The 13,992-nt window shown below is 38.9% G+C and overlaps 1 protein-coding gene across 5 annotated transcripts in view; it reads right to left on the reverse strand.

Moving 5' to 3' along the window:
- The window catches only part of COL12A1 (collagen type XII alpha 1 chain), a 245,105-nt gene that overhangs the window by 128,564 nt on the left and 102,549 nt on the right, over positions 1-13,992 (reverse strand). For 4 of the 5 annotated variants that reach the window (XM_040349963.1, XM_040349962.1, XM_040349964.1 and 1 more), the window contains 3 exons: positions 11,217-11,483; positions 8,616-8,808; positions 5,530-5,648 (listed from right to left, as the gene is read on the reverse strand). The exons of the other annotated variant lie outside the window; for it this stretch is intronic. In XM_040349963.1, coding sequence (XP_040205897.1) covers positions 5,530-5,648; positions 8,616-8,808; positions 11,217-11,483 — 579 coding nt within the window. The remainder of the gene's footprint in view (positions 1-5,529; positions 5,649-8,615; positions 8,809-11,216; positions 11,484-13,992) is intronic. 5 annotated transcript variants of the gene reach the window in all.

A 13,992-nucleotide genomic window follows, 5' to 3' on the forward strand; every position in this document is an offset into this window, starting at 1 on the left:
TTTCTGTTTCTAAACGCTGAGCTTAATATATGGACACATAGGATAACATTGAGCTGCTTCTACAGGCAAAATGCAAATTCCTGTAGTAGCATCTTTTTTAAGCCCAGTGTACAACACATAAGTATGAAACCATTGCTTTGCAATAGCTGCCTTGCTTGATTAAAAACTTTAAATTGTGGTGCAGAAATCTCACAAATAATGTGCCCGAGAGATACATGAAACAGGCATGTGATTCAAATACAAAACTGAATTTGTCCATTAAATATTCTGTATTATTATGGACATTCTGATGATCTCACAGGCTACAGATGTCTTTAAGAGTTTATTATCATAAGAATTATTCAGTATTATATCTACAATGTGTCCAGACAACTGCAGATCTGGAAGCCTATTTATAAAATTGTGGGAGAATGCTCTGACTACCTAGATTCAGATCATCCCCATTCTCATCCACATTTTCTGGTAACATTCCTGGGTCTGTGGTGATCATGTCAAAAGCAAACAGTGGATCCAATTATCCCAGTAATGCCCTGTACACACAATCGGACCTTTTTCGACCAAACTCACATCAGAATTCCGACGGAATTCCATCAGAGGAAAAGAGAACATGTTCTCTATGTAATCTCTGATGGAATTCATCGGAATTTTCGATGGAATTACTCCGATGGGGTATACACACGGTCGAAATTTCCGATGGAAAAAGGTACCTTTTTCCATCGAAAATTCCAATCGTGTGTACGAGGCTTTAAAGGGTTGATAACCTAAGGAAATTATGTAATTTACTTACATCAGTGAAGCAGAAGCAAATTAACAAATCTTTATAACTGTGAGCATTGGTGAATCTTGAAAAATCCACATAATGAATATTTGGTTGAAAAGTGGAGAATGCCCTTGGTAACAAACCGGGGAGATTGTTGGCAAGGACCATAAAACCAAGAAACATACAGAACTCTATCCTAAAGATAAAAGATAGAAATGGAGAAATGAGACATTCTACTAGCGAGATAACTAAAATATTCTATGATTATTACCAAAACCTATATAATGTCAACAAGGGGCAAGGGGATATAGAAGTTCAGAATAGAAGGGGGAAAATTAAACAATATCTAGAAAAGATTAAGACCCCTGGTCTAGCAGAGGAAGTAATAAATGACTTAGAAAAAGAAATAACAAAAGAGGAAATAAATCAAGTGATTAAGAGTATCAAAATGGGGAAGAGCCCCGGCCCTGATGGGTTCATCATTATATTATAAAAGGTTTGGGGGGATACTAGTACCATTTTTCCAGAAGTACATGAACTCAATAGGGGGGGGTATGGCAATGCGTAAGGAGGCTCTGAATGCTCACATAACTCTGATAGGGAAGGAAGATAAGGACCCCTCCTTGTGTGCCAGCTATAGGCCGATTTCTTTAATAAATGTGGATATAAAAATTTATTCAAAAATTCTTGCTGAGAGGATAAGACCACTCTTAATAGGCCTTATAGATAATGATCAAGCAGGGTTTGTACCCGGGAGAGAAACGAGAGAAAACATTTTAAGAGTTATATTTTTGTTACAGAAAGCCAAAAAGAACAAAGAACCAGTAGTATTCCTGTCATTAGATGCCGAAAAGGCGTTTGACAGGTTAGAATGGGAATTTATGTTAGCAAACCTATCCCATATAGGATTGGGTTCAAGTATGCTCAGGTGGATAGGGGCCCTTTATTCGGAACCCTCTGCTCAGGTGAGGGTGAATGGCACCCTATCGGATAGCTTTTCACTGGGTAATGGGACCCGGCAGGGGTGTCCGCTTTCGCCCCTCCTATTCGTCCTTTCATTGGAGCCTTTACTGGAAACAATCCGGATGAATCAGGATATAGAAGGGATAAAACTAGAGAGAAGGGAGCATAAGATATCCGCATTTGCGGATGACATGATGCTATTCGTATCGAACCCCAGGGAGACACTGCCTAAAATAATGATGGAATATGAACTGTATGGAGAGATCTCTAATCTTAAAATTAATAAAGATAAAACGGAGATATTAAGTATATCATTAAGCCCACAGGATCGTAGGGAACTTGAGGGGCTATATCCATTTAAATGGAAGCAAAGGAGGATGAAATATTTAGGTGTATACTTGTCCAGCATGGAAAGATATTTCTATGAGGACAATTATATACTATTATTGAATAAAGTAAGATCAGATTTAAAGGGATATAGTATAGACAGAGTATCATGGTGGGGTAGGCTGAGTACTATAAAAATGATGATTTTGCCGAAAGTTCTTTATATCTTTCAAACACTCCCTATAAAAATCCCAGAAACATATTTTAAAATCCTGGAAAAGATAATAGGAGGTTTCATATGGAGGGGTAAAAAGCCGCGTATAGCAGTTGAGACTCTGATTAGACCCAAAGAGGAAGGGGGAATACAGATGCCGGATTTCAGAAGATACTATGAGGCAGCGGTAATGAGGAGGATTACAGACTGGGTGCAGGGTGAGGGTGGAAGCAAAAAAAAATGGGTAGAAGTTGAAGAAAGTCTAAGTAAAAAAGAGCTAGGGAATATAATATGGGTACCGAGGCAATATAGGGGTTTACCCCTGGATACGCCAGGAATAACAAAAGAAACTTTTAGAATATGGGATAAGGTCTGTAAGAAAAATAAATTGCCCTATAATAGCCCGCTGCTGCCATTAACAGGTACGGACTACTTCCCACCGGGCAAGGAGGGGGGATGGTACCGGAGGTGGTCAACCTCAGATACCCTAAGACTGAAGGATTTATTAAAAGGAAATGAAGTTTGTTCGGTGGGAGAACTTCAAGAGAAATATGGACAGTACCCAGGAGATAGGTGGAGACACAGACAAGTCCAACATTTTGTTAGTACTCTATCGAAGCCCTTGCGAGCTATAAATGAATTAAATCAATGGGAAAAACTTATGACCCAAGGAGAATCTGGGAAAGGGGGAATATCAAGTATCTACAAGATGTTGACAACCAAGATAGATTTAGGGAAACTGAAAATAATAGAAAGCTGGGAAAAAGAACTTAATCAAACCATATCCAATAAGAAGAAGAGACAGGTATTAGAATATGTCCAGGCTACTACGATGGATGCAAAAGTAAAAGAAACTAATTATAAGTTACTCACTAAATGGTACTATGTACCGATTAAACTGCATAGAATGAATAGTGAGGCCTCCCCCTTATGCTGGAGAGGGTGTGGGATGGAGGGAACACATGCCCACATATGGTGGCAATGCCCCCTCATACAGGTATATTGGCGGGAGATATTAGGACTGATAAAAAAAATCAGCGGTTATGTGATAAGATATGACCCATGGGAATGTTTGTTTCACACTACAAGTATGTCCAGGAAAAAGTATAGAGGTTCCTTGGTCCCGTTTCTTTTGAACGGAGCCAAGGCACTAATACCTAGGAACTGGAGGGAAAAAAAAGCACCAACGATAGGGGAATGGCTTCAAGAAATTGATAAAATGAAAGTGATGGAGGAGCTGTGGTCCTTTAAGGTAGAGTCTGGGTTAAGATATGAAATGATCTGGAGGAGATGGAGGGATTTCAGGGCTGGGGGGGGGAGGGGAGGGGGGTCTGGAGGGGAATGGGGGAGATTGTGGGTAGGAAACCTCCTGTTCCCCCCCCTCTTATTTGTTTTTCCCCTTTTTCCTTTTTTTTTTTTTTTTGTTTTTTTTTTTTTTATTTTTCCTCTTTTCCCCTCTTAATTTTTTTTTTTTTTTTTTTTTTTTATATTTAAGTAAATACACAATAAGGGGAATTAACCCCTCTACTTTTCACTAGTATTTTAGATGAACTCCCTTTTCTTCACAATCCCATCGTGTTTTGGCGCACCTAAGTAAATACACATTAAGGGGAATTAACCCCTACTCCTCACTATATTTCAGTAAGATTTCGAGTTTTTTATTTTTTAGACACACATCTTTTCTTTTTCTTTTTTTTTTTTTTTTTTTTTTTTTTTTTTTTTTTTTTTTTTTTATGTACACCTAAGTAAACACACAATAAATTAACCCCTATAGTTTAACCATTTTTCTTTTCTTTCCTCTTCTTGTTCTTCATAATTCAATCTTGTTATTATATATTTAAGTAAATACACAATTAGGGGAATTAACCCCTACATATCTCATTATATTTTAGTAGGACTTAATGTTTTTCATTTGGTTTTCACAGGGGAAAGTGTTCCCCCTTTTTTTTTTTTTTTTTTTTTTTCTTTTTTTTTTTGTGTACACCTAAGTAAATACACAATAAGGGGAATTAACCCCTATAGTTTAACTATTTTTCCCTTTTCTTCTCTTTTTTCTCTTCATAATTCACTTTTGTTATTATATATTTAAGTAAATACACAATTAGGGGAATTAACCCCTACATATCTCACTATATTTTAGAGGGACTTAATGTCTCTCATTCGGTCTTCACAGGGGAAAGTGTCCCCTCTTTTTTTTTTTTTTTTTTTTTTTTTTTTTTTTTTTTTTTTTTTTTTTTCTTGATTGCGGTGCACTTAAGTAAATACACAATAAGGGGAATTAACCCCCATTTTTTTTTTTTTTTTTTATTTTTTTTTTTATTCTCCTCCCTCTTCCTCTCGTTGTGTCTCTCCCCTCTCCCGCTGTCCCCTCTTTCTCTCTCTCTTTCCCTATGTCCCCCCCCCCCCCACCCCCACTCACTGTGGGTATTGGCATTTCCCATGGTCATGGAAAGGGAAGGATCGGCCCTGGGGCAGAACGTGATGGAGAAATCCAGTAGTAGAATGTAGTAGTGGTAGAAGAAGACACAGTGTTTATATTTGTCTTTTCTTCTTTCTTTATTAAATCGTAGGGGTACATACCGAGACCTTAGATGTTAGTCTGTATATTGTTTTTATGTTGTATTGATTGTATTGTTTTGTGAAAAAAAAATGAATAAAAGTATTTGAAATAAAGAAAAGTGGAGAATGATTACTTTGACCTTTTATAATCAGGACACCTTTAATTTGTTGCTATGCTGCCCATAATTTTGTTGACATGTTTTGTATATATCAGAAGCTTGGAAAATGATAGGTGCGTGCTGTATTTTCTTTATGGCTTCAAAGGATGTGAATTTACTGCATAACAGCACCATAAAGACCAGTGTAAATAGGGTTTTATTCACATCAGCTGGGTTTTTCGTGCACTTGTCAATTCATTCTAAATGATCTCACAAGCATCTTAAACTGACCTCAAACTGATGTCATTGACATAAGCAAAAGCCCTTTGGCACAGGTCCTCACAACAATCACTTAGATTGTGGCAAATGACCCAACAAATAAAGTAGCCGAGTCAATGTTTGTGGAGTAATCCAAATAACCTATATAGGTAATAAATAAACGTCTAAATGTGAAGTTTAATATAGACTAGACTATATTTAAAAATCAAATTGACTATTCTGCACTGCTAATGCAAATAGGTTCAACTCTGTACTTTTGGAAAATTATATTCAATATATCCTTTTTTTAGAGTTGACATTCACTATGCCATTATCTCTTGCAAATTTACCAGCATTAACATGGACATCAGGTGCATCTGACTGAGTTGTCATTTCTTCTCCAACCAAAGGTGCACTCATTCCTTGATCAAACACTCCAACAACGTTGACCTTGTAAGATGTTGCTGCCCTGCACAGAGTACAAATGGTGAGTCATTGAGGTGTGTCATTTTATAATGTAATACCTTTTATTACTTGTTAGACAAGTCAGCATTTGTAAAGATACATTTTGTAAAAAAGCAGTTGTAGAAAATTAACTTTTTTAAACACTAACAAGTTAAAGCAGGCTTGGTAACCTTAAATCAGTACATACAATTTATTAATATAAGCATTACATTATTGTATACTTTTTAGCAAACAAACATTTTAACATATGTTCCAAATGTATTCCATATATAACTGAATCAAAGCACAAAGTTAAAGGCTAAGATCACCTTTTGGGGAAAAAATAATAAATGCACATATTTCTGCAGAATGTGCTTTTAATATGTTTTCATTGCACCCATTAACAGTAGAGTGCAATGCCAGGCTCCTGCAGACTCTCAGTATAGCTATATGTCTGTACCCCTGATACAGGCAGTTACTGAAGAGCAGGAAGATCAGTGAACTATGAGAGCGCTCATCAGCACCCTGACAGTTCATTGAGAACTACAAGCTGTCTGCGGTAATGGAAGATAGTAGTTCATTCATTCACAAAATGAAATTTTGACAGACAGTGTAGGGAGAAGAACCCCTGCCCACTGTCACAGGGAGCATATGGGGGGGGGGGGACTTCTGGAGCATGTTACAGTCTACATATGTGTGTAACATGTAACATGCTCTTAAACTTGAACTTATCCTTTAGTTTGCATGCGGCTGGATACCCTGAGACATTAACAGACCTAATGCAGATGCAGATAACAAATCTAATAAAATTAGTTTGGCTCACTACCTGCAAGCAACATGTACAGATTATTTTCTTTCATTTGTATTTTAAAATATAGCAATGTGTATGTAAATATATATCTTAAAGTAGAAATACTATATAATATTTAACGTGTTCGTGTTAATCCAAACTTAATTTTTAAACTTTTTAAACCTGAAGCTTTCATTAAATTAATACTTGGTGTCCCCACCAGAAAGGTCCTTCCTGTCATGGAATGAGAACACTCTGTCCCTGCCTCCCATTGGTCTCTTGAGCTGTCACCCTGTCACATGTTCATTCAGTAGTGTCCATAAGCATCTGTGTTGAAGCTCATTATGCAGGTATATTCAGTTATTGCCACTATTAGGAAGCCCATCCTGAGTAAAAATTTGAAGCTACCACTGCAACAAGTGCATTTAGACAGGAAGTGGATGTAACTACATTAAAAGAGATTAAAACAGTATTTAAAAATAGATGTTTAGGATATACAATACTTAAGCAAATTAAATATCTTCCAGGTAGAGTTTACATCTAGTTTAAGATCATAACTGGATTTATTTATAAGCAAGGGGTTTCACTCAGAAATCAGACCTAAGAAATCAAGTTTTTCCTGAGTATGTCTGCATGATAAACTCTTTTAAATATCAGTATTAACTTTTCATCTATGTTTTAATTAGATTTATTGACCTATTAACATGACTGGTCTAGAAGGTGCCAAAAGTATGCAAATTGCACCAATGCTTTGTCGATGTCACAATTGAAGAATCTGGACAATAGAAAAAAAAACTAAAGCTCTACCTTTTAGTGGATATATAGTATAAATATAGCCTTAAAAGAAAGTTAGGGTGGTCATGCAGTACACAGTATGGCCCGGATTCACAAAGCACTTGCGCCGACGTATCTTGAGATACGCCGCGTAAGTGCAAATATGCGCCGTCGTATCTGTGCGCCGTGCCCACAAAACTAAGATACGCCAGAAAATAGGCTTCATCCGACCGACGTAACTTGCCTGCACCGGCATAGAATGGGCGCATATTTACGCTGGACGTATTTGGCGTTCCCATTGATTTTCTATTCACATATGCAAATGAGGGGGATACGCCGATTCACGAACGTCCGTCCGTCCGACGCAGTGCGCGTAAAGTCATACGTCCGGCGTAAAGTTATGCCCCATAAAGGAGGTGTAACTCAGCAGCATCCATGTTAAGGGCTGCACCAGGGAACACAAGCCGACGTATTTTACGTAGTTTACGTAGGACGTGAATATGACTAGGCGTAGGTTACGTTCACGCCGTAGGCAGTGATCCGACGTATCTTAGGCAGTTGTTCCGACGCGATTGTGACACTGAGATGCGCCCACGGGACGGCGCATGCGCAGTTGGCGATACGCATCTATCTGGCGCTCGGCCCATCATTTGCATGGGGTCACGCCTCATTACCATGGCTCACGCCCACTTCCACTTACGCCGACTTACGCCTTGGAAACCCAGTGCAGATTTGGAAGCACTGGTTTTGTGAATTCAGAGCTTGCCTCTCTGCGCTGCGTCGGCGTATCGTAAAGGAGATACGCTACGGCGGCATAAATATGCGCCAGTGTCTGTGAATCCGGGCCTATGGGTTGATTTACGAAAACCAGAATCTGGTGCAGCTGTGCATGGTAGCCAATCAGCTTTTAACTTCAGCTTGTTCACTTAAGCTTGGACAGTAAAACCTGGAAGCTGGTTGGTTTTTATGCAGAGCTGCACCAGATTTTACCTTCTCCAGTTTTAGTAAATCTAAAAGTAGTGAGACCTGTTCTTTAGCAATTCAAACTCACTGAGAATCACAACTAGAAAATCTCTCTGTAAAGTAGCAAGCACTTCCATTACTTGGAATCACAGGTCCCCTAGATCTAAGTAATATTATAAGTAATGTGAACTCGACATAATGTTTGCTTTTATTGGGCAGCTTACAGATTCATCAAGATAAAGTTACAATTGCTGTTCTTCACAGTGTTATGGAGATATCTGGGCTACACATAAAAGAATAACAATGTCCCATTACTGTAAATGAGATTTCATTGTGAATGATTAGGTAGTTAAAAAATACTGCCAACTCTATATTGCAGCAGGTGTTGAAAGAATTATGTCACGCCTTATACACATTACTGAAAGGGATTAATGATATGAAACATTATCTCACTGTTTTTCCTACCTGAGTTCTTCTAGTACCACTGTATTATCATAAGGACCAACCGTCATTTCTCCCAAATGCCTTTCATCCCCTATAGGATAGAAAGTGATTTTGTATCCTTTTACTTCTCCTGGGGCAGGTTCCCAGGTCACTCGGAAGGTTGATATAGTTGGATCAGATGTTTTCAAGTTCCTTGGTGATTTGAAAGGAGAAGCTGAAGAAACAAAATAAAAAGCTTTTTAATAAAGCAAATTAAAATTGTTCCTGAAACTATTAGGAAATGTGGATAATGCCCAATGAATCTTACTCAAACAAGTTACAACACTAGATTGGTTTCTTCGGAGAGCTGCACCAGTGTTTGCACTCTCCAGGTTGAGTAAATCAACCCCACAGTACACATATTGAAGGGTTTGCAGTTATTAAACTTCCATTACATTTTCATTTCACCCAGTAACTTTCTCCCAGAGCTTCATGTAGTATTTTTGTTGGCTTCCAGCAAACCTGTACTGACAGAGATATAGGACATTGCCTACTCTCCTCATACAAAGCCAGTTGCCTGGTTTTAGCTACTTTATGATGGACTGAACATATTATCACAAGCATACAAAAATATGGTCAGCCCAAATTAGGTTGCTTGATCTAAAAATAAATTTAGCACTTTCTGATACACATTGACGGCACAGCATTTTAATTAAAGAATGTATAGAGTATTTATGCTGTCCTAGAGGAAACTTAACAAAATATTCCATTGCAGAACTGGTAACATATGTGGCCCAAGGGAAAATAAGATTTCCTGGCAATCATTCTATTGGCAACTAAACTGTCTGTGTTTCAGGCTCTTTTATATATCATTATACAGTTCAGTCACTCTGAAGTGTCTGAAGACACCAGCTTCATTCCGGGAAGTACCATAGTTGCCATCACAGTTTCCATCGATTGTGAATAGCACATTTTATTGCCTGGGGGAACTAACCATTAAACTGAGTCTCAGAATTTTTCAACAAGAAGTGCTGATTATTGCAAAAAAAAAATAGTCTACAGCTCTTGCAGATTACCAAATCATTCTTTGAATATAATTTAAACTACAGTAAAAAATCACATCATCACATATGGATTCATTTAAATGGTGTCATAATAAGTAAGACATGTTGGGAAGTGAGAAGTTGTAATATTAAGCATGCAGGTCCCTTAGGGAACATGTTAAATCTTTAAAGATGGTAAGTTTAAGATGATGGCTGTAGGTATGTAAGAGTTAAAAATTGTAATACAGATTTTAAACCTGAAAGGCTAAGCTGAAAACCAGATGTTGGTGATTCCTTCCAAAACTAATTCTCAAGCTGTCTATACATGGAGAGACTTGTGTGACATTCCCACTGTGCATGGTGTACAAATGGCTGCAGCAAGGGATCTTGGGATCCAGCATTATTGTTTGAAGAGGTCAAGCTAGTAGGGCATTTCTACAGATCCACACTTTTTTATTTTACTCTTTATTCAGAGTGTCTTCAATACAAACTGAAAGAGCCATTAAAAGGTATGAGAGAGAGTCAAATATTTAAAGTAGAACTGTGGCCAGACTATGGGCAATTAAATATTTACATATTCTTAACAAGCAGTAAATAAAGTTTGAAACAAGCCTTCAGCCTTGTTCAAACCTTTGCAGCTACACCCATGTTGGAGTAATTAATCCTTAAATTTGTAGCCGAAGCTTCTCAGTTTAACTTTCACTTGCTCGCCTAACTAAGTTCCCATACCTCAGCAGCGACTTGGCAGCCTGTCAGTTAGTTACATTTAAGGCCCCTTTCACACTAATCTGATGCGCTTCTTCCACAGCACAGGTGCAGTAAAGTGTACCCACAGTTTTCATGTTGGTTAGCTGCACTTTGCCATAGATTTCTATTATGTCCCATAGTTTTGGTGCACTTTCAGAAAGTGCACCAAAACTTCTGCATGCAGGACTTTTGGTACGCTTTCAGAAAGTGCACCAAAACCACAGGTCTATGTCTATAGCCAAGTGCAGCTAGCCCACCTGAAAACCACGTGTACACTGCACTGTACTCGTGCTGCAGGAGAACCACACCCATTCAGTTTTAAAGACCCCTAATGTAAACACAGAGCAGGTGCACAGGGATGGAAGAGAGAAAAGTGCTGAGATGGGAACGTAAATACTTTACTGCTTTTATTGTGAGCTTTAAGGATACATTTCTCCACAGTGGCTGTAAATACAGAGATCAGTCAGGAATTATTCTTAAGCTTACTACTTGTTAGGGATATGTAAATATCTGAATGTCAATAGCCTGGGAATAATTCTGCTTTAAGTCTATTGGTTTATATTTATTTTTTATATAGAAAACAAAACGAGCATCAACTTCTGTTAAGCTATACCCACACATATATAAATAAAAGTGTATTTCATACATGGTCTCCTATCTGCATTTTGAGCTGAACTGAATTCAGCAGGAGAAAGAAAACGTGGAAGGCCCAATATAATCTGCTAAATATTTTTAAGAAACACATTTGATTGTGGGTTTAATAGCTGAGTCCAGCCAAACACCCAGAAAAGAGCAGGAAATATAGACCTCACAAACACAAGTTTATTAACGATTATCCTTAGTAACACCCTACCTGTTGTTCCTTCTCCTTGTCTTGCTTTTCCATCTCCTGACTTGTAAACTGGGACAACAGTTATATCATAGGTAGTTAAAGGTTGCAGCCTTCTTAGTACCGTTGTAGTGGCTGAGCCAGGCATTTTAGCAACAATTTGTCTTCCGCCTGCTCTTGGCCGATAGATCACACGATAATTCACCACATTTCCTGGAGCAGGCTGCCATGTGACTTTCATTGTATTTTCTGTTTCATCGCTGACTGTAAGAGTCTTTGCATTTGGTGACACTATGGCAAGGAACACAATTATATTTTTGAAATGTTCTCACATATATATATAAAATTACACATTTTCAGGTTTACTTTGAACATGCCCATAGATCTAAATTATATGCAAAATATATTGGTATAGCTGTGGACATTTGAAGAAAACTTAGCTAGACTTTCAGAAGTTGGGTAAGCTATCTTTTCAAGAACAAATACTGGCCATGTAGTCATTTTCCACTGCTCCTTTGAAGGAGAATGTAGTAAAGAGATTCCTTTTTTCCACTTAAACATGTTCCTCACACTCATATTAGAGAGGTAACTTTAACGTTTAATGTAATATAGTTTTTCTTTTTGAAAGCACAGCACACATAGCACAATCATATTCAATGTTTTCTTAACCACTTGCTTACTGGGCACATATACCCCCCTCCTGCCCAGGTGAAATTTCAGCTTTCGGCACTGCATCGCTTTAACTAACAATTGCGCGGTCGTGCGACGTGGCTCCCAAACAAAATTGACTTCCTTTTTTCCCCACAAGTAGAGCTTTCTTTTGGTGGTATTTGATCGCCTGTGCGGTTTTTATTTTTTGCGCTATAAACAAAAAAGTGAGACAATTTTGAAAAAAATACAATATTTTTTACTTCTTGCTATAATAAATATCCCAATTTAAAAAAAAAAAAAACATTTTTTTTTCTCAGTTTAGGCCGATACGTATTCTTCTACATATTTTTGGTAAAAAAAAAAAAAAAAAATCGCAATAAGCGACTGGTTTGCGCAAAAGTTATAGCGCTTACAAAATAGGGGACAGAATTATTTTTTTTTAATTATTTTTTTTTACTAGAAATGGCGGCGATCTGCGATTTTTAATGGGACTGCGACGTTATGGCGGACACATCGGACACATTTTTGGCGCGATTCACATTTATACTGCGATCAGTGCTATAAATATGCACTAATTACAGTATAAATGTGACTGGCATTGAAGCGGTTAACACTAGGGGGTGAGGAAGGGGTTAAATGTATCCCTGCTTAGTGTTCTAACTGTAGGTGGAGGGGGGGTGACTGGGGGGGTGACCGATCTGTGTCTCTATGTACAAGAGACACAGATCGGTCTCCTCTCCAGAGACAGCACTCTCTGTGTAAAACGGCAATGAGAGATGATCTCATATGTTTACATATGAGATCCTCTCTCATTGGCCGCACAGATCGCCTCGCGAACGGCCACTCTGATTGGCCGTTCGCGGCGATCTGTAATTGGCTGTGTCCGAGGGACACGGCCAACACAGATTTTCCCCGCAGCGCGCTCTGGAGCGCGCGCGGGGACCGCCCTAAGGGGCGGACGTCAATTGACGGCAGTTTGGAGATTGGGATCCGCACTGTAGCCGTCAATTGACGGCAGGCGGATCCCAAGTGGTTAAACATCCTTTAAAGCGGAGCTCCACCCAAAGGGGGAAGCTCCACTTCTTTGCACCCTCCCCCTCCACATTTGGAACTTTTTTGGGGGGGGAGGGGAGCAGGTACCTAGTTTTGATAGGTACCCACTCTCACTTCTAGTTCAGATCGCTAGGGCAATCTACGAGCATGTTCGGCCCCTCCTCATTTCCCCCGCAACCTTCTGGGACACACACAGGTCCCAGAAGACTGCATGACCATTTATAAAGCACACCACAACTCGTGCATGTGCAGTAGGAAACTCTTACTTACAATTCTGGCGCCTGCACCTGAAGCCAATTGAAGAATTGGCTTGGGCGCCAATATCACTGAATCCCTAAACTGGTAAGTGTTTTTATAATAAACATCAGCAGCTACAGTATTTGTAGCTGATGATTTATTATTTTTTTCGGAAGACTGGAGCTTCTCTTTAAGTCTTTTCTTGTTTTTGAGTATCCAGTATCTACTTCAGTGAGGTTGGTAAATACTCCTGTTAATTTGGGGGTCAGTGTAAACCTTCCCAATATATTGGTGGTTAGTATAAAATGTCCTATTATATTGGTGGCCAGTGTAAGTACCCTTATTACATTGGTGGTTAGGGTAAAGATCCCATTGAATTGGTGGTAAGTGTGAATCTTCCTGTTAGATTGGTGGTCAGTGTAGAATCCCCTTTTAATTGAGGGTCAGTGTAGAATTGTCCTTAAACTGGTAGTCAGTGTAAATTCCCTATTACAATGGTGGTTAGTGTAGAATCACCCTTGCATTGGTTGTCAGTATACATCCCCTATTACAATGTTGGCCAGTGTCAAATTGGCCCTACTTTGGAGGTCAGTATAGATCCCTTAATATATTAGTGGTCAGCATAAACTTCTCCTTTACATTGGTGGTCAATTTAACCACTTGCCGAGCAGCCGCCGTCATTATTTGGCGGCAGGTCAGCGCATTCCCGCAAATCGCCGTAGGTATACGTCGGCTCCTTTAAGGAGCCAAAGCAGACTGTACGGCGTGGGACCAATTCGCGTGGCAGGCAGCTGCAATGTCTGCCGGCCACCCGCGATCACAGGAACGAGAGCCAAAAGGGGATCTGTCGTTGTAAACA

This window comes from Rana temporaria, chromosome 4 (assembly GCF_905171775.1).
Source record: "Rana temporaria chromosome 4, aRanTem1.1, whole genome shotgun sequence".
In the NCBI taxonomy this organism is placed as follows: domain Eukaryota; kingdom Metazoa; phylum Chordata; class Amphibia; order Anura; family Ranidae; genus Rana; species Rana temporaria.